Here is a 26,646-nt window from a genome sequence, read left to right as displayed (position 1 = left end):
ACTAGCTGTGCATCCTTGAGCTAGTCACTTTACCTTTCTGGGCCTTATTTGGATCATTCCTAAACTGAAGATCAAAATCTCTAGCTCATAGCATCATCAAATAAAGTTCTTAATTCATCGAGTAGCTAAAAGAGATCCGGTTCTCTGTACCTTCGCAGATGGAGTTTTTAGAGGTGAATCCAACTTTGCAGCTGCAACGGTAGCTTCCCAAAGAGTTGGTGCACTCAGAATGCTCAGGGCAGACCCCACGGGAGAGGCATTCATTAATGTCTGAGGAGCAGTGGAGGAGAGTGAACAGACCAACGATTAGGTGTCTCAGTTTAGCACAGCATGTACTCAACTCAACACGAGTAGTCTACAAACGCCTGAGAGTCTGAGCTCATTACCTTTACAGGTGAAATTTCCCGGCTTTCCAGGGATCCAGTTATTTCCAGTGGGAGAAGAGAAACCAGTCAGACAGCTGCACTCATACTTTCCTGGCAGGTTTCTGCAGACTGAGTTAGGACCACAAGGTGGGGGCTTTTGAGAACATTCATCTATATCTGGAGAGAAAGAGAGTCACAGCTACAGATGTTCTTCAAATCCAGCTGGGATCTTCCAAAGATGGTTGAAACAATGTCTTCTATTCCATATGCCCTTAACTCAATGTCTTTTCTTGGGTACTTCTTCCATCAAGCAGGGTCTATATTCCCTCCTCTGGAATCTGAGCATGTTTGTGACTTGGCAGTGCTGACACTCAGTAATAAAATGACTGTGCTAAGTCATAAAAATCTCAGGCACTTTCACCTTGTTCTTTTGGAATGCTCATGTTGGACTCAGCCACCATACTGTGAGGAAGCTCAGAGAGCTGTGATCAAACAGCCCGTGTGGAGAACAACTAAGACCTCCATCCCACAGCTTCATTCAGCACCAGATTCTCCTTGTGAGTGAGGCCCCTTTAAAGTGGATCTTCTAGCCCCCAGTTGAACCAGCTCAACTGACACTTTGTGGAACAAAGTCAAGTCATCCTCACCAAAGTCAGCCTGAATAGCAGATGCATTCACGTATGTTGCTTATTATCTGTTTCTCCCCACCCTCAACAAGAAGTTTCAGGAGAACAAACATTTTTGCCTGTGTTACTCACTGCAGTATCCTCCATCCCTCAAAGAGTGCTGTTCTATATAGTAGGTGCTCAAGAAGTGTTTGTTGAATGAATGCATGAATGGATGAGTGACTTTTGGCTTCAGGTCTGCAGACAAGACTTTGAACTCAGCTGAGACCTACCTCAACTTCGAACTCTTCCTCCAGCACTGCTGTCTTTCCAAAGAGATTGGACATGATTCCCAGAAGACCCCTGCACCTACCTTGACACGTCTCCCCTGGTCCCTGGAAACTCTGCTTTCCACTTCTGGATACATATCCTGGGTTGCAGACGCAAGAGTAGCTTCCAAGACTGTTATGGCAAGTCGAATGCTCTGGGCAACTTTTGGAATTGGCACATTCATCCACATCTGGTAAGTAGAAATAAAAGCCCGGGTCAAGGTAGAAGAAGCAGTGAGAACAGAATGCTGCAAACAAGAGATTCACCCCACCTTTCTCCACCAGATGCCCGCCCAATATCCAGACTTTCTCACTCTTTCTAAGTTCCCTTGCAAATAGGCATGACATGAGAATCAATTCTGGCTGATTGTATGCAAGCAAAAGGCTGGCATTCGTTTCAAACTGTAATGATCATAGATTGCACAAATGGTAGTCATCCTTTACTCCTCCCTGTGTCCGCACATTGGGATGAGGTTTGTGCTACACGATGTGACCTTCCACTCCTCTCTTTAAGATGTGGACTTTGGGTCAGCAGCCCTTGACTCTAGCTGGCTCTGTGACTTGCACTGTACAATTAAAATGGCAGAGGCAATGTGGTGTCACTTCCAAACTTAGACCTCAAGAAACCTATTTGTTTCTGCTCGTACACTGGGCCCCTTGCCTCTGCCATTTAAACAAACCCCAGGCTAATAAGAAAAATACAAAGTGAAAGAGAGATGGATCATCCCAGATGAGTCCCAGATAGGAAAGACAGCCCAGGCAAGACTGCCAAAGCTGACACACAGCTGACCACAGACACATGAACAAGCCCAGTGGAGACCAGAGAACTGAGCAGCAGGGTCGAACCTAAGGTGCCAACACATGGAATCAAGAGATAAACCATTGTGGTTGTTTTAGCCACTAACTTTTGGGGTGATTTTTCACTCAGCAATAGCTAATTGCTACAAATAGATCAGAAATGTCAGAGATGACTTCAAATATCTCTAACTTCAAGATGACGTATCCAAGAGGATCACTCCATGCCTTCCTTGGTGGAGCCATCCTCACTATAAATAAATAATAGTGTTGTGCAGACTCAGGAAAGCGGAGCCATTATCTCTTGGTGAGAGTGTTACATACTGGCTGCAGTGTAAATGATAGATTTGAGGGAGGACCATTAGAAAGAGTGAGAAGACTGCTGCAATAATGTTGAAACCTAAAACAAGGATGGAAAAGAGAGGAGAGACTCAAGACACATTTGCAGGTAGATTGCCCAATGACATGACGAATCATTTAATATGGAAAGGGGGCAAGGATCAAGAATCCCTCTCAGGTCTTATACCTTTTAGGGCAAAGTTCGAATGTTTGGGTCTGAGATCTCTCTGGGAAAGGGCGTCTCTATCTCAGTACTATTTACATTTGGGGTCGAGCCTTCTTGCTTGTGGGCAGGTTGTTCTGTGCATTGGAGGATGTCTAGCAAGATCTCTGGTCTCTACCCACCAGTGGACTGTTACACAAACCAACCCACCACCACCACCAGTTTGGACAAAAGAGTCTCCAGATGTTGTAAATATCACCCCCGCCCCAAGCAGGGCATAAATCAGGCTAGGGACTGAATCCTCCAGTACTCTCAAATACTGCTTGACCCACAGCTTCACTCATAGCACACCCTCAACAAGGGTTCCAATCCATGTTTTTCTACTTACTAGCTGTGCATCCTTGAGCTAGTCACTTTACCTTTCTGGGCCTTATTTGGATCATTCCTATAATGAAGATCAAAATCTCTAGCTCATAGCATCATCAAATAAAGTTCTTAATTCATCGAGTAGCTAAAAGAGATCCGGTTCTCTGTACCTTCGCAGATGGAGTTTTTAGAGGTGAATCCAACTTTGCAGCTGCAACGGTAGCTTCCCAAAGAGTTGGTGCACTCAGAATGCTCAGGGCAGACCCCACGGGAGAGGCATTCATTAATATCTGAGGAGCAGTGGAGGAGAGTGAGCAGACCAACGATTAGGTGTCTCAGTTTAGCACAGCATGTACTCAACTCAATACGAGTAGTCTACAAACGCCTGAGAGTCTGAACTCATTACCTTTACAGGTGAAATTTCCCGGCTTTCCAGGGATCCAGTTATTTCCAGTGGGAGAAGAGAAACCAGTCAGACAGCTGCACTCATACTTTCCTGGCAGGTTTCTGCAGACTGAGTTAGGACCACAAGGTGGGGGCTTTTGAGAACATTCATCTATATCTGGAGAGAAAGAGAGTCACAGCTACAGATGTTCTTCAAATCCAGCTGGGATCTTCCAAAGATGGTTGAAACAATGTCTTCTATTCCATATGCCCTTAACTCAATGTCTTTTCTTGGGTACTTCTTCCATCAAGCAGGGTCTATATTCCCTCCTCTGGAATCTGAGCATGTTTGTGACTTGGCAGTGCTGACACTCAGTAATAAAATGACTGTGCTAAGTCATAAAAATCTCAGGCACTTTCACCTTGTTCTTTTGGAATGCTCATGTTGGACTCAGCCACCATACTGTGAGGAAGCTCAGAGAGCTGTGATCAAACAGCCCGTGTGGAGAACAACTAAGACCTCCATCCCACAGCTTCATTCAGCACCAGATTCTCCTTGTGAGTGAGGCCCCTTTAAAGTGGATCTTCTAGCCCCCAGTTGAACCAGCTCAACTGACACTTTGTGGAAAAAAGTCAAGTCATCCTCACCAAAGTCAACCCGAATAGCAGATGCATTCACGTATGTTGCTTATTACTTGTTTCTCCCCACCCTCAACAAGAAGTTTCAGGAGAACAAACATTTTTGCCTGTGTTACTCACTGGAGTATCCTCCATCCCTCGAAGAGTGCCTTTATATATAGTAGATGCTCAAGAAGTGTTTGTTGAATGAATGCATGAATGGATGAATGACTACTGGCTTCAGTTCTGCAGACAAGACTTTGAACTCAGCTGAGACCTACCTCAACTTTGAACTCCTCCTCCAACACTGCTGTCTTTCCAAAGTGATTGGACATGATTCCCAGAAGACCCCTGCACCTACCTTGACACGTCTCCCCTGGTCCCTGGAAACTCTTCTTTCCACTTCTGGATACATATCCTGGGTTGCAGACGCAAGAGTAGCTTCCAAGACTGTTATGGCAAGTCGAATGCTCTGGGCAACTTTTGGAATTGGCACATTCATCCACATCTGGTAAGTAGAAATAAAAGCCCGGGTCAAGGTAGAAGAAGCAGTGAGAACACAACACTGCAAACAAGAGATTCACCCCACTTTGCGCCACCAGAGGCCTGCCCAATATCCAGACTTTCTCACTCTTTCTAAGTTCCCTTGCAATTAGGCATGACATGAGAATCAATTCTGGCTGATTGTATGCAAGCAAAAGGCTGGCATTCGTTTCAAACTGTAATGATTATAGATTGCACAAATGGTTGTCATCCTTTACTCCTCCCCGTGTCCGCACCTTGGGATGACGTTTGTGCTACACGATGTGACCTTACCACTCCTCTCTTTAAGATGTGGACTTTGGGTCAGCAGCCCTTGACTCTAGCTGGCTCTGTGACTTGCACTGTACAATTAAAATGGCAGAGGCAATGTGGTGTCACTTCCAAACTTAGACCTCAAGAAACCTATTTATTTCTGCTCGTACACTGGTTCCCTTGCCTCTGCCATTTGAACAAACCCCAGGCTAATAAGAAAAATACAAAGTGAAAGAGAGATGGATCATCCCAGATGAGTCCCAGATAGGAAAGACAGCCCAGCCAAGACTGCCAAAGCTGACACACAGCTGACCACAGACACATGAACAAGCCCAGTGGAGACCAGAAGAACTGATCAGCAGGGTCGAACCTAAGGTGCCAACACATGGAATCGAGAGATAAACAATTGTGGTTGTTTTAGCCTCTAACTTTTGGGGTGATTTTTTACCCAGCAATGGCTAAATGCTACAAATAGATCAGAAATGTCAGAGATGACTTCAAATATCTCTAACTACAAGATGATGTATCCAAGAGGATCACTCCATGCCTTCCTTGGTGGAGCCATCCTCACTATAAATAAATAATAGTGTTGTGCAGACTCAGGAAAACGGAGCCCTTATCTCTTGGTGAGAGTATTACATTCTGGCTGCAGTGTAAATGATAGATTTGAGGGAGGACCATTAGGAACAGTGAGAAGACTGCTGCAATAATGTTGAAACCTACAACAAGGATGGAAAAGAGAGGAGAGACTCAAGACACATTTGCAGGTAGATTGCCCAATGACATGATGAATCATTTAATATGGAAAGGGGGCAAGGATCAAGAATCCCTCTCAGGTCTTATACCTTTTAGGGCAAAGTTCGATTGTTTGGGTCTGAGATCTCCCTGGGAAAGAGCATCTCTATCTCAGTGCTATTTACATTTGGGGTCGAGCCTTCTTGCTTGTGGGCAGGTTGTTCTGTGCATTGGAGGATGTCTAGCAAGATCTCTGGTCTCTACCCACCAGTGGACTGTTACACAAACCAACCCACCACCACCACCAGTTTGGACAAAAGAGTCTCCAGACATTGTAAATATCACCCCCGCCCCAAGCAGGGCATAAATCAGGCTAGGGACTGAATCCTCCAGTACTCTCAAATACTGCTTGACCCACAGCTTCACTCATAGCACACCCTCAACAAGGGTTCCAATCCATGTTTTTCTACTTATTAGCTGTGCATCCTTGAGCTAGTCACTTTACCTTTCTGGGCCTTATTTGGATCATCCCTATAATGAAGATCAAAATCTCTAGCTCATAGCATCATCAAATAAAGTTCTTAATTCATCGAGTAGCTAAAAAAGATCCGGTTCTCTGTACCTTCGCAGATGGAGTTTTTAGAGGTGAATCCAACTTTGCAGCTGCAACGGTAGCTTCCCAAAGAGTTGGTGCACTCAGAATGCTCAGGGCAGACCCCACGGGAGAGGCATTCATTAATGTCTGAGGAGCAGTGGAGGAGAGTGAGCAGACCAATGATTAGGTGTCTAAGTTTAGCACACCATGTACTCAGCTCAATACGAGCAGTCTACAAATGCCTGAGAGTCTGAGCTCATTACCTTTACAGGTGAAATTTCCCGGCTTTCCAGGGATCCAGTTATTTCCGGTGGGAGAAGAGAAACCAGTCAAACAGCTGCACTCATACTTTCCTGGCAGGTTTCTGCAGACTGAGTTAGGACCACAAGGTGGGGGCTTTTGAGAACATTCATCTATATCTGGAGAGAAAGAGAGTCACAGCTACAGATGTTCTTCAGATCCAGCTGGGACCTTCCAAAGATGGTTGAAACAATGTCTTCTATTCCATATGCCCTTAACTCAATGTCTTTTCTTGGGTACTTCTTCCATCAAGCAGGGTCTATATTCCCTCCTCTGGAATCTGAGCATGTTTGTGACTAGGCAGTGCTGACACTCGGTAAAAAAATGACTGTGCTAAGTCATAAAAATCTCAGGCACTTTCACCTTGTTCTTTTGGAATGCTCATGTTGGACTCAGCCACCATACTGTGAGGAAGCTCAAAGAGCCGTGATCAAACAGCCCGTGTGGAGAACCACTAAGACCTCCAGCCCACAGCTTCATTCAGCACCAGATTCTCCTTGTGAGTGAGGCCCCTTTAAAGTGGATCTTCTAGGCCCCAGTTGAACTAGCTCAACTGACACTTTGTGGAGCAAAGTCAAGCCATCCTCACCAAAGTCAGCCCGAATAGCAGATGCATTCACGTATGTTGCTTATTATCTGTTTCTCCCCACCCTCAACAAGAAGTTTCAGGAGAACAAACATTTTTGCCTGTGTTACTCACTGCAGTATCCTCCATCCCTCGAAGAGTGTTTTTCTATATAGTAGGTGCTCAAGAAGTGTTTGTTCAATGAATGGATGAATGACTATTGGCTTCAGTTCTGCAGACAAGACTTTGAACTCAGCTGAGACCTACCTCAACTTTGAACTCTTCCTCCAGAACTGCTGTCTCTCCAAACAGATTGGACATGATTCCCAGAAGACCCCTGCACCTACCTTGACACGTCTCCCCTGGTCCCCGGAAACTCTGCTTTCCACTTCTGGATACATATCCTGGGTTGCAGACGCAAGAGTAGCTTCCAAGACTGTTATGGCAAGTCGAATTCTCTGGGCAACTTTTGGAATTGGCACATTCGTCCACATCTGGTGAGTAGAAATGAAAACCCCATTGAAGGCAGGGGAGGAAGTGTGGACAGGAGACTGAAAAGAGGAGATTCACTCCACCTGTTTGCCACCTGACGTTCCCAAATACCCAGACTATCCCCTGGGCAGACCCCACGAGAGAGGCATTCATTAATGTCTGAGGAGCAGTGGAGGAGAGTGAGCAGGCAAAGAATTAGTTGTCTAAAGTTAGAAACACACGTTCCTAACAATAGGAGCTGTCCACCAAAGACCCATGCCGGAGAGTCTGAGCTCTTACCTCTACAGGTGAAGCGACCTCCCTTTCCTGGTGTCCAGTTATTTCCAGTGGGAGAAGAGAAGCCAGTCCTACAGCTGCACCTATATCTCCCAGGCAGGTTTCTGCAGATTGAGTTAGAGCCACATGGTGTGGGCCTCTGAGAGCATTCATCTATATCTGGAGAGAAAAAGAGTCAGAGTTACAAATCTTCTTCAAATACAGTTTGTATTTTCCAAAGATGTTTGAAACAATGCCTTCTGTTCCATATACCCTTAATTTAATGCCCTTTTTTTGGTACTTCTATCAAGCAGTGGGGTCTATATTTCCTCTACTTGAATCTGAGCATACTTGTGACTATGTTGGTGGTGACATTAAGTCATTAAAATACCACAATAAGTCATCAAAATATCACACACTTCCACACCTTCTCTTGAGATGCTCATGCTTGGCTCAATTGCCATACTGTGAGGAAGCTCAATAAGCCATGAAAAAATAGCTTTCATGGAGAAGAGCTAAGACCTCCAGCCCACAGCCCTGGCAGAGCAACCAGGCAACAGCCATCACTAGCTTGCCAGCCTTGTGGGTGAGCCTCCTTCAAAATGAATCCTCTAGTTCCCAGTTGAGCCAACTCAACTGACACTGTGTGGAACAAAGTCAAGCCATTGTCAGCGAACTCAGCCCAATAGAAGATTCATTCAGGAGCAAAATAAATGATCATTGGTGTTTTAATGCACAAAGTTTGCTGCTACCCAGAAATAAACCAGAACATTTTGCAAACCCATTATACAAATTTACTCATTGAAGTGCCAATAGAATTGTGCAGTCATGGTACCATGGGGTGAAAAGAAAAAAAGGGAAAGTAAAAGTCATTCAGACATGTCTGACTCTTTGAAACCCCCTGGAGCCCGCCAGACTCTTCTCTCCATGGAATTCTCCAGGCACTTCTACTGGGGTGGGTAGATTTTCTCTTCTCCAGGGGATCTTCCTGACCCAGGGATTGAACTCAGGTCTCCTGCATTGCAAGCAGATTCTTTACCATCTGAAGGCTGGTCCTCCCCTAATTTCCTTTAGCCCTGCTCTGCCAAATCACCCTAAATAAACACTTTCTATGCACTTGTCATGCAATTAGTAATGTTCATTCAAGCCTTAAGTAATGAAACATTAGAAGCACATAATTGTCTATCAACTGCAGGGTGAGTAAGTCTAGAGCTGACATAAGGAATAAGGTAGCACATTCCTTCATTTGACAAGGAACTATAAAATAGTCACAATGTATTAGGTACCACAGGTCAAAGACATAGAGTAGATAAGATTTTTATGTAGTATCCACCATTTTCTAGATGGGAAATGTTGCTTCCATCCTTAATCTAAAAACAAGAGCCCAACAAGGCTACTATGTTTACTGAGTAACCCATAAACTGTAGCTCAAAGATTTGTTTTTAAATGTTTGTGCAGATGGCCAATAGACACATGGAAAAATACTCAACATTACTAACTATTTGAAACATGCAAACCAAAACTACAATGAGGTACCACCTCACACTGGTCAGAATGCCCGTCATTAAAAATTCTACAAATAATAAATGCTGGAGAGAGTGTGGAGAAAGGGGACACTTACACACTGTTGGTGGGAATGTAAATCGGTGCAGCCACTATGGAGAACAGTATGGCAGTTCCTCAAAAAACTAAGAACAGAATTGCTTATGATCCAGCAATTCCACTCCTGGGCGTATACCAGGACAAAACTATAATTTAAAAAGATACATATACCCCAATAGTCATAGCAGCAGTATTTACAATAGCCAAGACATGGAAGTAACCTAAATTTTCATTGACAAAGGAATGGATAAAGAAAGTGTGGTACATATATACAAAGGAATATTACTCAGCCATAAAAAAGAATAAATAATACCATTTGTAGCAACATGGATGAACCTAGAGATTATTATACCATGTGAAGTAAGTCAGACAGAAAAAGACAGATACCATATGACATCACTTATATGTGGAATCTAAAATATGACACAAATGAATTTATTTACAAAATAGAAATAGACTCACAGATATACAGAACAGACTTGTAGTTGCCAAGGGTGGGGGTGGGTAGATTGGGAGTTTAGGATTAGCAGAAGCAAAGTATTGTATATAGGATGGATAAACAAGGTCCTACTGAATAACACAGGGAATGATATTAAATATCCTATAATAAACCATAGTGGAAAAGAATATATATATATATATATATATATATATATATATATATATCACTCTGCTGAATACCTGAAACTAACATAATATTGTAAATCAACTATATGTCAATGAATAATTTTTTTTAAGAAAATGATGTTTGGAGCTCCCTGGGAACTATAATAATGGAAATAACTTATTAAATGGAAATCTTGTTCAGAGTTCAATAAACTATAGCCCATGAATCAAATCTGGACTGTCACCTATTTGTGTAAATAAAGTTTTATTAGAACACAGCTCTGCTCATTCATTTAGGTATTGTTGCCGGCTGCTTTTGCACTACAACTGGAGTATTGAGTACTTAAGACAGAGATCATACAAATTGCAGTCTCCAAAATATTTACTATCTGACCCCTTATAGAAATAGATTGCAGACCCTTGCAAATTATGTCAGAGGCACAGTCAGACCTTTACTGTCAAGAGAAGAGTTTGGGTCTAAATATATGGAATATAGACCAAAAACTTAGCTCATTCTAGAAATTATTTTAGTTTCTATTATTTATATTAATAGTAGCTGTTAGGATTGTACATGTGCCTAGCACACTGCATACATTACTGCATTTAATCTTCTCAAATATCCTTTAAGGTAGGTACTCTTTACACCCATTTTACAGATGGAAAGATTGAAGCTTAGAGAGATTAAATACATTTCCCCAATGCCTCACATCTGGAGTGTGACAAATAGGTAAGTGATTGAGAGACTGCCATTAGACTCAAAACAACCTGGATTTGAATTCCAGTTCAATTGTTCAATGACCATAAACAAGTCATTTTAGCTCCCCAAGCCTCAGTCTTCTCATCTGTACAATGGAGATCATCACAGTGCCTATTTGTAAATGCACATAAAGACCTCCACACAGGGCCTGGTACTCAATACATATTAGAAATTACTTGCATGAAGAAGTGACAGGAAGAAAATCAGTGTTTATTTCTGGATATTGACATACAGCATAAGTTGCTTTTTGTTTTTATGAGAATTTTTTTGCCTGTACCAGGTCTTAGTTGCAGCATGCAGGATATTTAGTTGCAGCATGTGGGATCAAGTTCTCTGACCAGGGATCGAACCCCAGGTCCCCTGCATTGGGAGCATGGCATCTTAGCTGGACCACCAGGAAGTTCCTCTTTTTTTTATTCTGACTCAAATCATTAGAGTTTTTAGTGAACAGGAATTATTCTTATATTAGAAAGAAAAAGAAAGAAAGAGATGGGGGAAGGAAGGAGGAGGGAGAGGCAAAGGAAGGAAGGAAGAAAGAAAGAAAACAATGCTTGGGGATACCTACCTACACCTGCTGCCCAGCCAGCTTCTATCTGATTTTACTACCAAATGCTGGGGGTAGGCGGGGGCGGGCGCAGGGTTTGATGGGGCATGAACTCACCTTTGCATTCCACTCCTGGGCCCTTGAATGTCTTCAATCCGTTGCTGGACAAGAAGCCTCCTTTGCAAGCGCAGTAGTAACTTGTTGAAGTGTTGGTGCAGGTTGCATGCGCTGGACACATGGTGGTATCTGTACACCCCTTCGCATCTAGGCAACGGAGAAGAAATCTGGGTTAGAGCCCCGAGTGGAGCTGCGAGGGAGAGGAGGAAGGTGACTGGTATGGGTAGAATTCTTTACTACTTTCCCAGTGCCAACTGGGAAGCCCCCATATTAGAGCAGGATGGCCCTTTAATCTGGTATGATTGGCATCCTTCTAAGGACAAGAGATGAGGCAGAGATGGAGAGCAACACATGATGATTGAGGCAGAGATCAGAAGGATGCATCTACAAGCTAAGGACCACCAACAATGACCCAGCAACACCAGAAGCCAGGAGAGACTGGCCCTGATTCTCGCCTACATCCCTCAGAGAAAGCACCTTGATTTTGGACTTCTGGCCTCCAGAACTATGAAAGGATAAATTTCTGTTGCTTTAAGCCACTTGGTTTATGGTCCTTTTGGAAGCCTTCGAAAACTAATAGTCACCAAGCATGCTCAGTGAAGGACCTGGTAAGCCCCAGACCCTTGTGCTCCTAGTGTGATCCATGGACCAGCAGCTTCCCCATAGCCTGGGAGTCTGATGGAGATGCCCAGAATCTCAGGCCCTGCCCCACCCCTTGCTACTAAATCTGAATCTGCCTTTTAGCAAGATCCTCAGGTGACCTGTGTGCCATAAAAGCATGAGAACCACTGTCCTGGGTACTCGCTACTCCAAGTGGGGTCCACAACCAGTAGCATCTGCCTCACCTGGGATTCCCCAGGAGATCTTGGGGAAATCAGATGCTGATTCAGGTCTCAGGAGGGACCTGAGATTCTGTATTTCTAACAAGTCCCTGAATGATGCTGACAGTGCTGGTCCTTGGACCGCATGGTGAGCAGCAGAGCTTTAAACAAGAGGATGAGCCAAAACTGAAGCCCTGTGGAGAACAGCAGGCTTCCCTGGTGGCTCAGACAGTAAAGAATCTGCCCTCAATGCAGGAGACCTGGGTTTGATCCCTGGCTTGGAAAAATCCCCTGGAGAGGGGAATGGCTACCCACTCCAGTATTCTTGCCTGGAGAATCCCGTGGACAGAGGTGCCTGGCAGGCTACAGGCCACGGGGTCACAAAGAGTCAGACACGACTGAGTTACTAACAAACATACACACAGAGAACAGCATGGAGATTTTTTTTTTTAATTAATGTATTTATTTTAGTTGGAGGCTAATTACTTTACTATATTGTGGTGGTTTTTGCCATACACTGATATGAATCAGCCACAGGTGTACAAGTGTCCCCCATCCTGAACCCCGCTCCCACCCCACTCCCCATCCCATTGCTCTGGGTCGTGCCAGGGCACCAACTTTGAGTGCCCTGTTTCATGCATTGAAGTTGGACTGGGGATCTATTTCACATATGGTAATGTACATGTTTCAATGCTATTCTTTCAAACCATCCCACCCTCGCCTTCTCCCACAGAGTCCAAAAGTCTGCTCTTTATCTCTATGTCTCTTTTGCTGTCTCACATATAGGTTTATCGTTACCATCTTTCTAAATTCCATATGTATGTGTTAATATACTGTATTGGTGTTTTTCTTTTTGACTTACTTCACTCTGTATAATAGGCTCCAGTTTCATCCACCTCATCAGAACTGATTCAAATGCATTCTTTTTAATGGCCAAGTAATATTCCATTGTGTATATGTACCACAGCTTCCTTATCCATTCATCTGCCAACGGACGTCTAGATTGCTTCCATGTCCCAGCTATTGTAAACAGTGCTGTGATGAACACTGGGGTACACAAGTCTCTTTCAATTCTGGTTTCCTCAGTGTGTGTGCCCAGCAGTGGGATTGCTGGGTTGTATGGCAGTTCTATTTGCAGTTTTTTAAGGAATCTCCACACTGTTCTCCATAGTGGCTGTACTAGTTTGCATTCCCACCAACAGTGTAAGAGGGTTCCCTTTTCTCCACACCCTCTCCAACATTTATTGTTTGTAGAGTTTTTGATAGCAGCCATTCTGACCAGTGTGAGATGGTACCTCACTGTGGTTTAGATTTGTGTTTCTCTGATAATGAGTGACGCTGAGCATCTTTTCATGTGTTTGTTAGCCATCTGTATGTCTTCTTTGGAGACATGTCTGTTTAGTTCTTTGGCCCATTTTTTTATTGGGTCATTTATTTTTCTGGTATTGAGCTGCATAAGCTGTTTTTATATTTTTTAGATTAATTCTTTGTCAGTTGCTTCATTTACTATTTTCTCCCATTCTAAAGGCTGTCTTTTCACCTTGCTTAAAGTTTCCCTGGTTGTGCAAAAGCTTTTAAGTTTCATTAGGTCCCATTCGTTTATTTTTGCTTTTATTTCCATTACTCTGGGAGGTGGGTCAAAGAGGATCCTGCTGTGATTTATGTCAGAGAGTGTTTTGCCTATGTTCTCCTCTAGGAGTTTTATAGTTTCTGGTCTTACATTTAGATCTTTAACCCATTTTGAGTTTATTTTTGTGTATGGTGTTAGAAAGTGTTCTAGTTTCATTCTTCTACAGGTGGTTGACCAGTTTTCCCAGCACCAGTTGTGAAAGAAATTGTCTTTTCTCCATTGTATATTTTTGCCTCCTTTGTCAAAGATAAGGTATCCATAGGTGTGTGGATTTATCTCTGGGCTTTCTATTTTGTTCCACTGATCTATATTTCTGTCTTTGTGCCAGTACCATACTATCTTGATGAGTGGAGCTTTGTAGTATAGTCTGAAGAAACTAGGAATGAAACTACCATATGACCCAGAAATCCCACTACTGAGCATATACCCTGAGAAAACCATAATTCAAAAAGACACATGTATATCAATGTTCATTGCAGCACTATTTTCTATAGCCAGGACATGGAAGCAACCTGGATGTCCCATTGACAGATGAATGGATAAAGAAGTTGTGGTACATTTATACAATGGAATACAATTCAGCCATAAAAAGAACAAATTTGAGTCTGTTGTAGTAAAGTGGATGAAACCTAAGCCTGTTTTACAGAGTGAAGTAAGTCAGAAAGAGAAAAACAATATCACATATTAAAGCACATGTATGGAATCTAGAAAAATGGTGCTGATGAACCTATGCACAGGGCAGGAATAGAGACGCAGACGTAGAGAACAGGCTTGTGGACGCAGCAGGGGGAGGAGAGGGGGGCGCAAACTGAGAGTAGCACTGACATATATATGCTATCATGTGTAGAATAGACAGCCAGTGGGAAACTGCTGTCTAGCACAGGGCACTCAGCTCATGCTCTGTGATGTCCTAGATGGGTGGGGTGGGGGCCAGGGGGCCCCAAGAGGGAGGGGATACATGTGTACTTATGGCTGATTCACTTCACTATACAGCAGAAACCACCATTGTAAAGCAATTATATGCCAATTTAAAATTAATTCATTTTAAAAACTATGAAAATTATGGCTGTTCATTACTAAGGTCTTGAGAGCCAGACTCTTTGTCACCTACAACATGCCTTGTTTATTTCCCTTCCCTGCATGATGCCTGAGGTTCTATCTTTCTTCTCATTTCCAGCTTCCTCTTTCATCTGCAGAGGCAAAACTTCTTTTTGCAGATTTCTGGTGTATTACCACTTGTGATCTCTCAACTCTGAGTTTCCTATCACTTTCCTCTAGCTCTACCTCTCATAACTCAAACCCATCCCAAACCAGAGTAGCAACACAGTCAGTCCTGTGTGACCGGGCACCTGTCAGCCTTCCTGGCTCATCTTCGACCTGGTCCCGCTAGCCACATTCACCTTTGCTCAGTTCTCCAAATTTTCTCTGGTCTGCAGATCTTGCCAAAATCATGTGTGCCAATTCCTTACAATAAATCTTTGCACATATTTATATGTGGGCTTCCCAGGTGGCTCAGACGGTAAAGAATCTGCCTGCTAATGCAGGAGACCTGGGTTCGATCCCTGGTTTGGGAAGATCCCGTGGAGGAGAGCATGGCTACTCACTCCAATATCCTTGCCTGGAGAATCCCATGGACAGAGAAGCCTGGTGGGCTACAGTCCAGGTGGTCGCAAAGAGTCAGACACGACTGAGCGACTTTCACTTTCACTTTTATTATCTCTGCTCCTTGCCCTTAATAAACATACTTCCTTCTGAAATGCTCGTGTCTGGAAATTCTTTTCCAACATGCGCTCGGACTGCCATGACAGTTGTCAGAGTCATGAGCCCTAGAACCAAGATTCAAACCCAGGAAGGGCAATTCCACAGCCCATCTCGTGACAACTCCACATGGAGTTGAATCCTCACTTTGGTGGTACTAGTGGTAAAGAACCCATCTGCCAGTGCAGGAGAGGTAAGAGATGCAGGTTGAATCCCTGGGTGGGGAAGATCTCCTGGAGGAGGGCAACCCATTCCAATATTCTTGCCTGGAGAATCCCATGGACAGAAGAGCCTGGTGGGTGCAAAGAGTTGGACATGACTGAAGCAACTTAGCATACACACATCACACTATACCTAGTAATCAGGTGACAAAACCAAGAGAGGGAGGCACTTGCCCAAGGTCTAACTGCCTTCGAGATGGGGGAGTCTCTTACCAAGATTCGATGGTGACCGCCGTGGCCATTCACCTGCAAGAAAAAAGAAGTCAGTAGATCCTTTGAGAGCTGGCTGTGTCCCATTGTCTCAAACCAGGCTCCCTGTTTCTCTGGACACCAATGATCACGGTGGTGAGTTGTGAAAGTGGGAGTGGAGATGTAAAGAGGAAAACCCAGCCTCTTCCTGAGGATTTGCCTTCATCAGGTAGGAGGAAGGAACTCCTCATGAATTCTTCACACCGTGCCAGGTAACAAAGGGTGGATACTAATGTTCATGGCAGCACTATTTATAATAGCCAAGACATGGAAGTAACCCTTGTCCACCCACAGATGAATGGATGAAGATGTGGTACATATATACCATGCAATATCACTCAGCCATAAATAAGAATGAAATAATGTCATCTACAGCAACAGAGATTATCATACTAAGTGGAGTAAATCAGAGAAAGACAAATATCATATGACATGGCTTATATATGGAATCTTTAAAAATATGATACAGACAACTTATTTACAAAACAGAAATAGACTCACAGACACAGATAACAAATCTCTGGTTGCCAAAGTGGAAAGGGTGTTGGGGAGGGATGAATGAGGACTTTGGGATTAGCAGATGCACACCATTGTATATAAAATAAACAACAAAGACCTATTATACAGCACAGGAAACTATATTCAGTGGCTTATAATAACCTATAATGGAAAAGAATATGAAAAAGAATATATATATACATATATATGTATATCACTTTGCTGGATATCTGAAACTAACACAACATTGTAAATTCACTATACTTCAATTTAAAAAAAAATCAAGGGTGAAACAGATCACCAGCCCAGGTTGGATACATGAGACAAGTGCTCAGGGCTGGTGCACTGGGAAGACCCAGAGGGATGAGATGGAGAGGGAGGCGGGAGGGGGGATCGGGATGGGGAACACATGTAAATCCATGGCTGATTCATGTCAATGTATGGCAAAAACCACTACAATATTGTAAAGTAATTAGCCTCCAACTAATAAAAATAAATGGAAAAAAATTAAAAACAGTTTTTAAAAAGGGGTACGTGTGTGCTAAGTCGCTTCAGTCATGTCCAACTCTGTGCGACCCTATGGACTGTAGCCCTCCAGGCCCATCTGTCCATGATAAGGTAAGAATACTGGAGTGGGTTGACATGCCCTCCTCCAGGGCATCTTCCCCACCCAGGGATCCAATCTGTGTCTCTTATGTCTCCCTACATTTCTGGATTGGCGGGCAGGTTTTTTTACCACTAGCACTACCTGGGAAGCCCTTAAAAAGGGGGTGGGGGAATTCCCTGGTGGTCCAGTGGTTAAAACTCTGCTTCCATCGCAGGAGCCAGAGGTTCAATCCCTGGTAAGGGAACTAAGATCAGACATGCTGTGCAGTGCAGTCAAAAAAAAAAAAAGTTTAAAAAAATAGGTAGGGGGAAATAACAGCCATTCTTGATACTGCCTGCTTTCACTTTACCTGATTGGCATCCCATCTCACACTGTCTCGCTGGCCTAGAAGCATTGCTTGACAGACGTGGGAGTGTAACAGCCTCTGGTGTAATTCATACTCCAGAGCTCCTGGCAGGATCAGGCTGTGACTAGAACTTTCCTGAAACACCTTCTGAATGACTTGTTCTTCCCCCTGCCCAATCTCTGTTCCCCTTCCTCCCCTGCAAGTGTCTCCTGGGAGTCCTCCCTTAGTAAGTTACTCGCAAGAATCCTCATCTCTGACTCTGCTTCTTTGGAAACTAACCAAAAGCAGGTGCTGGTCCTGAAAGGGACGACAGAGGATGAGATGATTGGATCGCATCACCAACTCAGTGGACATGAGTTTGAGCAAGCTCTTGGAGATGGTGATGGACAGGGACTCCTGGAGTGCTGCAGTCCATGGGGGTCACAAAGAGTCGGACACAACTGAGCAACTGAACTGAACTTTGCTTCCTTTTTTATTGTAGTTGATTTACAACATTGTATTAGCTTCTGGGATATAGCAAAATGATTCATATATATACATACATAGATTCTTTTTCATTATATATTATTTCAAGATACTGAATATAGTTTCCCATGCTATACAGTAGGACCTTGTTGCTTATTTATTTTATATATAGTGCTGTGTATCTGTTGTTTCATTTGCTTTCATCTTTTTCTAAGGAGATAATAATTACTTATTGTAAAAATTCAAACAATGTAGAAGTATATAAAATTAAAAGTGAAGATTCCCCTGTGCTCCATTCTTACACCAAGAGATCACCACCATCAAAAAGAGTGAATACTTTAGGTTAGGTCCTGTTCACAAACTCAGTCATGTAAATATATTAAATATAAATAAATGTACAAATTAACACAATTTTCTTAATGCGAATGGTATCATGCAATATACCGTCCAATACAGTAGATGGCTGTTTATACTGAAATCTATTAAAATTAAGTAAAATGAAGCATTAATTCTTCAGTTACACTAGCCACACTCCAAGTTCTCAGAAGCTCCACTGACTAGTGACTACTGTAGATCTAGGACATGTTCACTGAAAGTTTTTTTCAACCACTCTGTTCTACTTATAACTTTTTGTTTCATGTTACAGTAAGTCTTACAAGCCAAGAGCAGAAAAACTTGCCAAGTGTTGAAGTTGGGCGATACGTATGTGAGAATTTGTTATACTATTTTCCTCACCTTTGAATGTTTATTTCTATAATTTAAAAAAATTAAGAAAATGATGTTTTGGGCAATGTGCCAAGCCAGTTCACATGACTGAACTCACGCTTTCCTAAGAGCTGCGTAGTATTCCATTAAAATGGGCTCTAACTGTGCCAGAGATAGCTCAGTAGCCCAAGATCAAACAAAAACACCACACTTTCTTTTCTATGGTATAAAATTGACTGTGGAAGGCAACTACCCTGTCCTGGACTATATTTCCCAGCTCACCTTGTATCCAGGTATGGTCATGTGACCCTGAGTGGAAGTGACAAGTGTCACTGCTAAGCAGGAGTTTTAATAAGGTGCCTTCTCCACTGTCTGCAGAGACTCCAAGGCACTAGTGTGGCTGAGTCACAAACAGAAAGCATCTGGGCCTGAATCACCTCGTGTAAGAAAACCACCCACTAGCAAGAGATTTCCTCATTGGACTTTTGAACAAACAAGAATTAAATTTCTTTTTCTTAAGCCACTGACTGGGGTGTATTTGTAGCTTGGGGTACTCTAACAAATGCAACAAGTTTTCCAGCCAGTTCCCAGGGGTAAATATACATTAGTTTACTCCAGTGCCATTACCATGCTTTACCAATGGACAAAACACCTCATTCAGAGTCCATACTTCACAGCTGCAAGATCCCACAGGCTTCCCCTGTGACAACACCCACACATCATCTTGGTAGGAACAAGAGTAGGGTGAGAAAATTTGAAAGATTAACTCTTCCTACAATATAGACTGAGTTTCCCAAACAATGCTGAACCAGAAAACTGAGACACTGAGAACATTAAGAATTGACAATGTTTCTCTTCCTGAATCCAGCAGGAGCTTGCGTGGAAGATGAGAATACCTAACAAAACATCCAAAAATGCATTTCTTTTCACATTGAGTTGTAGTTTGATTCAACTCCATACCCATTCCCATGGCACCACCATTTATGAAGCCAGATGATTGGCAAAGTTACCTCTTTGGATTTAAGCTTCACAACATTCCTGTGTGATAGGAACCCTTATTACCTGTATTTTGCAGCTGAGGAAACTGAAGATCAGAGAGGTTGTGTGACTTGCCTGAGGTCACACAGCAATTTTAAGGCACAAGGGAAAGAGCTCGGGTGGGAACCAGGAGACGGGATGTTATCCCGCTCTTGGCCACTGACTAGTGTCCAGACACTGGACAAGTGTCCAGAGGTGGTGCAGCCTCCTGGGACAGAAGCATCCCCTCCCCACCACATTGGGCATATGGATTCTCTTTGTCCAACTTACGCCATGTCATTGATTCCAGTGAGGATGATGTTAACATTTCCCAGGAGTATATACCACAACACCCTGTGAGGAAAGAAAAGAAAAACACCACGATGCGTCACGAAGTTCTCTGGACTCAACCTGAAAAATTGGAGTGGTCTCATAGAAGCAGGGTTTTTTAATATTTATTAATTTATTTGGCTGTGCCAGGTCTTAGCTGCAGTACACTGGATCTTTGATCTTCACTGTGGCTTGCAGACTCTAGTTGTGCCATGCAGGATCTAGTTCCCTGATCAGGGATTGAACCAAGGTCCCCTGCATTGGTAGCTCAAAGTCTTAGCCACTGGACCACCAGGGAAGTCTCTAGAAACAAGTCTGATGAGCCTAGATGAAAGCCCCAGCTGAGTGACAAGCATGAGTTATTACATAGTCTTCACAGCAACCATTCCTGCTTTTGGCACTTCATCTTTGTGTTTCATTTTGTTTGTATTACCTTCATTTCCTTTTCAGTTACAAAGAGTTCCAGCTGATTTTCAAAAACATACATTTTTTTTTCTGGGCTTGAAATGGAGCAAGACCCTACAGTCCTTGTGCCTCCCCCCAGCCTCCAGGTCCTCTGCCTGCCTTTTATCTGTGGGAAATTTTAATTAAAGAATAAGTTTAATCAGAGAAATGAGAACAGGGAGAAACAAAGGAGACCAAATAATAATTAATGTAGTCGTTAAGCATAGTCAAGGACTTTCAGTTCCTTCTCCAGGGCTACAGATAATTTTCCGAGCCACAGCCTGTGAGCTGCCTTATACTGAAAGCCCCACCAGGTGGAGAAGTTAACTGCATGATAACCAGACAGTAACCACGACATAAACTGCCACAATTCTGAGAACTGGCCTCAAAGAAATGGAAATAAACCGATCCTGGAACTGAAGATTAACTGTACCTAAAACAACCTGGTTAGACCACTGATGACCACTCTGAAGATGACTGTCAAAGATGACCATGATGTTTCTGCGTGTGGCCTCCTCCTCTGTCCATAAAAACTCTTGTCCCACTGGTTGCCAGTGTAGGGGAGTTAGCCTTTGGACAGATGTCCGCCCTCCATCCTCAGTTGCCAACATTGGAAATAAAGCAAACTTCCCACCAACCTGGCCTTTTTACTGGCTTTTGAGCAGTGAGCGGCTGGACTCACCACCTTTCAGTAACAGGCTGTAAAACACAAGTTGATGAACCAACGAAATCAGAGTTACAAGGCAAAAGAGAAAACTTAGACCAACACAATGAAAGTCCACCTTCTAAGTTCTCAGGTTCCAGCCTGTATCTGCCTCAGGGAGATTTATCCTTACACTTCCAGTTTATTTCATGCTGGAGAAGGAGCCTCGACAAATTCTACGCAAAGAAATGTCAATGCTTTAAAACTATAATCATATGTTTCGGTGGTTGTAATTACTAAAATACAATTACTAACTTTTAGCTTGGGTTTCTCTATCTGTTCAAGTTTATTTTTCTAAAACATACATTTAAACAAGCATTCTCAAAGGGAATAACCTCTCCCTTAAAAAGGCAAACCTTGGCTCTTGGGAAGAGATGAAAAAAATCTTGCTATTTTATGTATAGAACACATACAGATATGCACATAATATATAAATAAGTATATAGCATATCCATAGAGTTGCCATGTGTTAAGTGTTAGTCGCTCAGTCATGTCTGACTCTTTGTGACCCCGTGGACTATAGCCCACTAGGCTCCTCTGTCCGTGAAATTCTCCAAGGAAGAATACTGGAATGAGTAGCCATTTCCTTCTCCAGGGCATCTTCCCTACCCAGGGATCAAATCCAGGTCTCTCCTGCATTGCAGGCAGACTCTTCACAATTTGAGCCACCGGGGAAACTCATAGTATATCCATAGTATTAAATTGGATGGGAGGGTAAGACGATTCTTAATTTTATTTTGGCCATGCCACTCGGCACAGGGGAATCATAGTTCCCCAACAAGGAATCAGACCGGGGCCCTCTGCAGTGGAAGCACAGAATCTTAACCCCTGGACCATCAGGGAAGCCCACAATTCTTTTTTTTTTTTAATGTCTAAAAGGCATTTCAGCTACTGCAGAATTAAGCTCTTCTCTATCACCATCACTAACACCATCATAATCACCATCATCTTCATCATCACCACTACCACCACCGTATCTTTGCCATTATCATTGTCTTCAGCATCACCATTGTCACCACCAGCACCATCATTATCACCACCATCATCATCACCACTCTTTGCATATTAAGGGCAGGATTGGAGCGCTAATGGCCAGCACTAGTGCTGACACTTCAAAGAAGCAAGTCTACATTTTAGCACTTGCTAAGATGGTGTGGTCCACAAGTGACCTGCTCCTTCTAATGCATCCTTCCAGTCAACAAGTCCCAAGGAATCTAACTCCCACCTTTCTTTTTTTTTTTTTTGAAAATCACTCAGTCGTGTCTGACTTTTTGCGACTCCATGGACTATACAGTCCATGGAATTCTCCAGGCCAGAAAACTGGAGTGGGTAGCCTTTCCCTTCTCCAGGGGATCTTCCCAACCCAGGAACTGAAGCCAGGTCTCCTGCACTGCAGGCAGATTCTTTACCAGCTGAGCCACAAGGGAAGCCCAAGAATACTGGAGCGGGTAGCCTATCCCTTCTCCAGGGGATCTTCCCTACCCAGGAATTGAACCCGGGTCTTCTGCATTGCAGGTGGATTCTTTACCAACTGAGCTATCAGGAAGCCTTATCACTAACTGAAATTCTCTTGCTCTTTAATTATTTTAGAGGCAACAAAGCATCACGTTTAAGCATATCAGCTCCAGAGTCAAAATGCTTAGGTTTAAAAATTTGTTATAAGAGGACTACCCTGGTCATCCAGTGATTAGGACTCCGAGCTTCCAATATAGGGGACTCAGATTCAATCAGGGAACTAGACCCCATGTGCCGAAACCAAAAAAGATTCTACATGCCACAACTGAGACATGGCGCAGACAAGTAAATAAATAAATATTTCTGTAAAAAAAAAAAAATCAAACCTAGAGAAAGCTGACATCTGAAGAAAAAGAACAAGGTTATCTCCATCTCACTGTTCTTCAGAAATAGCTTCCCTGACTTCCCCCTTCTACATAATCCCTAGTCACACTCTATGGCAATTTCTTCCCTAGCAATTGTCACTCCCTGAAATGCTTCTGTTTACTTGTTATTTGGAGCAGCACAGTTTAGAAAAAAATTGCAGACTCTGCAACCGGGTTGTTAGTGTTAGTTGCTGGGTTGTGTCTAACTCTTTGCTACCCCATAGACTGTAGCCAACAAGGCTCCTCTGCCCAAGGAATTCTCCAGGCAAGAATACTGGAGGGGGTAGCCATTCCCTTCTCCAGGGGATCATCCCAGCCCAGGAATCGAACTCACATCTCTCACATTGCAGGCAGATTCTTTACCATCTGAGTCACCAGGCTGCCCACTTTTAAATCCTGGCTGTAACCCCTTACTAGCTAACTGGGATTGGGCAAGTGATTGCGTCTCCTTTGCCTCATTTTTTCTCCTTTGTAAAATGGGATTTTTCATGAACTGATATCAGAGGAATTTAGTGAAGGTTGAATGCAGTCTGTTTCAGGAACTTAGAAGGTTGCTATTACCGTCAGAGGTTGCCTTTCTTCCTGTCTCCTTCCTGTCAGCTTCTCAAGGGCAGGAACCTTGTCTGTTCATTCACGGCTCTATCCCTGGTGCCTAAAACAGCACCTGGCACATAGTAGGTGCTCAAGAAATACATAAATGAAGGACTGTAACAAAACTCTTCCTTGATGGATGAATTCCCTGGACTGATTTTTTGGTCAAAGTTCCCCAATGAAATTGTACAGCATCCAGCCTAGAATCATGATGTCCTGGCTGGACAGTCGAGGTCCTCCCTCTTCCTCACAGTCTGTTTCCCCCAGGCCTCCTATTCCACCTCACACTCACCCCAAAAGAGGAGAAAACTGAAGCTCCACATCGTGCAGGTCCTGCCATTCAAAGAGGAGTACTTCTCCTCTGTTCCCAGGGTTTTCAACAACTGAGGGCGTGGAGAGAAGGGGAGGGCAGAGCGTGAATTGCTCAAGGCAACCAGAGCATCACGTCCTTTTCTGCTGAGCTGCCTCTCCTCAGAAAGGAAATTCTGACAAGCCTCTAAGTCTCTCCTTTCTCCACAATGAAGATAAGTTCATCTGGTTAGTGGGTCATTGTGTGGGTCTATCTCCCTCTCTCTCTCTTTTCTTCCCACTCACTTTTCCCTTACCCCTACCAAGATCTATCTCCCATCTCTCATCGCCTTATTTTATTGCATGCATGCTAAGTTGCTTCAGTCATGTCCAACTCTTTGTGGCCCCATGGACTGTAGCCCTACAGGCTCCTCTCACTGTGGGATTCTCCAGGCAAGAATATTGGAGTGGGTTGCCGTGCCCTCTTCCAGGGCATCTTCCTGACCCAGGGATTGAACCCGCATCTCTCGTGTCTCCTGCATTGGCAGGCAGGTTCTTCAGCCACCGAGGAAAGCCCATTTATTTTATTGTACCCAATAATAAATGAGCTACCACTACCTAACCTCAAGGAAGCCAGCCCCAAACTCAAGGGTCCCCTCTCAACCTGCCCCATACAAACAACATCATAGCCATCGAGCATCACACACTGTTAAACATGTGTCCAATAAAATTTAATCTCATCATCATTCAATGTCACATAGTAGGGATTCTTACCTCTGCCTATTTCACCAAAAAAAAAAAAAAAAAAGTACAATCAGAATGGAAACCAAGGGCTTCCCTGGCAGCTCAATGATAAAGAATCCACTTGCCAATACAGTAGACATGGGTTCCATCTCTAGTCCAGGAAGATCCCACGTGCCGAGAAGCAACTAAGTCCGCCCACCATAACTATTGAGCCCGTGCCCTAGAGTCCAGAAGCTGCGACTACTGTAGTCCAAGTGCCTTACAGCCCTTGCTCCGCAACAAGAGAAGCCAGCACAATGAGAAGCCCGTGCACCACAATTAGAAATTAGCCCCTGCCTTCCACAACTAGGGAAAAGCCGGCCCAGCAACAGAGATGCACAGCCAAAAATAAATAAACAAAATTACTTTTTAAAAATGGAAACCAAGGCTTGGAGAGGAGACATGACTTGTCTAAGATTATCTGAACCCAAGATTTGAAACCAGGATCCTCTGACTCCAAGGTCTAGAGTTTTCACCATTTTACTTGTTTTCATTTCCCTACAATACCTGATCACTGGACAGTGATACTTATACCCAGTTCCTAGTACCATCCCCAACCCAGCACACACACATACACACACACACACACACACACACACACACACACACCATCTCATAAATATGGTGATCGAGGAATGTCTTAGTTAGGGTCCCCCAGGTATAGAACCTGAGACAAGGATTCTAATGAAAGCATTGGGTTGGCCAAAAAGTTCTTTTGGGGTTTTCCATAATATTATAGTTCATCAGAGAGGTGACCCCAGAAAACTCCAGCTGGGGATGGGGGAAGTGAGAGAGGGAAGGGAAAGAACATACAGTGGATGTTCTCAAGCAAGTTATCTAGTAGAAACTAAAACTTAAGGCGGCTGGGGACTTCTGGAAGGCAGCTTAGAGCACACTCTTAGAGTTATCCCAACCAGGGAGCGAAGGAGTTGTATTTATCCACCAGCTACTGTAAGTCACTGATTAAGGCTGTGTCAGCTCCAGACTTGGGCTTCCCAGGTGGCTGAGTAGTTAGGAATCCACCTGCCAATGCATGAGACACAGGAGACTCTGGTTCAATCCCTGGATTGGGAAGATCCCCAGGAGGAGGAAATGGCAACTCCACTCCAGTATTCTTGCCTGGGGAATCCCATGGAGCGAGGAGCCTGGTGGGCTATAGTCCATGAGGCCACAAAGAGTCAGACACAACCAAGCAGAGTGCGCATGTGCGTGTGCACACACACACAACCCAAGACCTGGCCTCCAAGCAGATAGAATGGGCTCATAACGTACCAACCCGATTGATAACAAAATGCAGTGACTGGCAGATGTTAGTCTAGCATGCCTTGAAGGATTGAGGGTCACAGGTGTGGGCAGGCTCCCAAAACATCTGCTCTATGCTAAGACTTAGGTGCATGAATCAGCCATGGATTCCCCATCCCGATCCCCACTCCTGATTCATGTCAATGTACGACAAAAACCACTACAATATTGTAAAGTAATTAGCCTCCAACTAATAAAAATAAATGGAAAAAAAAAGAAACACTATTAACAAACCCCCCCCCAAAAAAAAAACTTAGGTGCAAAGACCACCCCTGTGTTTTTGGAATGAGAGTTCCACTTTTATTTTTTTTAAACAGTTTTAGTCCTAGATTTAATTGTATAACCAATGGTTTCCAAAAAAATGTTACTTTGTTGCTTTTTTTTTTTTTTTTTCATTTTTTTGGCAACATCATGAGACATATGGGATCTTAGCTTACTCACCAGTAATCAAACCTCTGCGCCCTGCATTGAAAGTGCAGTCTTTTTTTGTCCTACTATTTTGTTTATTTCTTTCTTTCACTCATTTTTATTAAAACTTTTTATTTTGTATTGGAGTGGTGGTTCAGACAGTAAAGAATCTGCCTGCAATGCAAGACAGCTGGGTTCCATCCCTGATTTGGGAAGATCCCCTGGAGGAGGGCATGGCAACCCATTCCAGTATTCTTGCCTGGAGAACCCCCA

General features: G+C 43.5%; 1 protein-coding gene across 2 annotated transcripts in view; it reads right to left on the bottom strand.

Moving 5' to 3' along the window:
* The window catches only part of ADGRE1 (adhesion G protein-coupled receptor E1), a 78,500-nt gene extending 54,537 nt beyond the window's left edge, over positions 1–23,963 (bottom strand). The window contains exons 1-14 of one of the 2 annotated variants that reach the window (XM_043466396.1): positions 23,885–23,963; positions 19,936–19,998; positions 15,971–16,003; positions 11,328–11,474; positions 7,726–7,881; positions 7,302–7,448; positions 6,353–6,508; positions 6,117–6,236; positions 4,326–4,472; positions 3,369–3,524; positions 3,133–3,252; positions 1,344–1,490; positions 387–542; positions 151–270 (exon numbers count right to left, since the gene is read on the bottom strand). In XM_043466396.1, the coding sequence (XP_043322331.1) occupies positions 151–270; positions 387–542; positions 1,344–1,490; positions 3,133–3,252; positions 3,369–3,524; positions 4,326–4,472; positions 6,117–6,236; positions 6,353–6,508; positions 7,302–7,448; positions 7,726–7,881; positions 11,328–11,474; positions 15,971–16,003; positions 19,936–19,998; positions 23,885–23,915 (1,699 nt within the window). In that variant the 5' untranslated portion in view covers positions 23,916–23,963. The remainder of the gene's footprint in view (positions 1–150; positions 271–386; positions 543–1,343; positions 1,491–3,132; positions 3,253–3,368; positions 3,525–4,325; positions 4,473–6,116; positions 6,237–6,352; positions 6,509–7,301; positions 7,449–7,725; positions 7,882–11,327; positions 11,475–15,970; positions 16,004–19,935; positions 19,999–23,884) is intronic. The other variant, XM_043466397.1, reaches the window with a different exon arrangement.
* Positions 23,964–26,646: the final 2,683 nt, after the last annotated feature.

This window comes from Cervus canadensis, chromosome 4 (genome assembly GCF_019320065.1).
Source record: "Cervus canadensis isolate Bull #8, Minnesota chromosome 4, ASM1932006v1, whole genome shotgun sequence".
Classification (NCBI taxonomy): domain Eukaryota; kingdom Metazoa; phylum Chordata; class Mammalia; order Artiodactyla; family Cervidae; genus Cervus; species Cervus canadensis.
The sequence above is the reverse complement of the archived record's forward strand: the minus strand, read 5'-3'. Positions and strand labels throughout refer to the sequence as shown.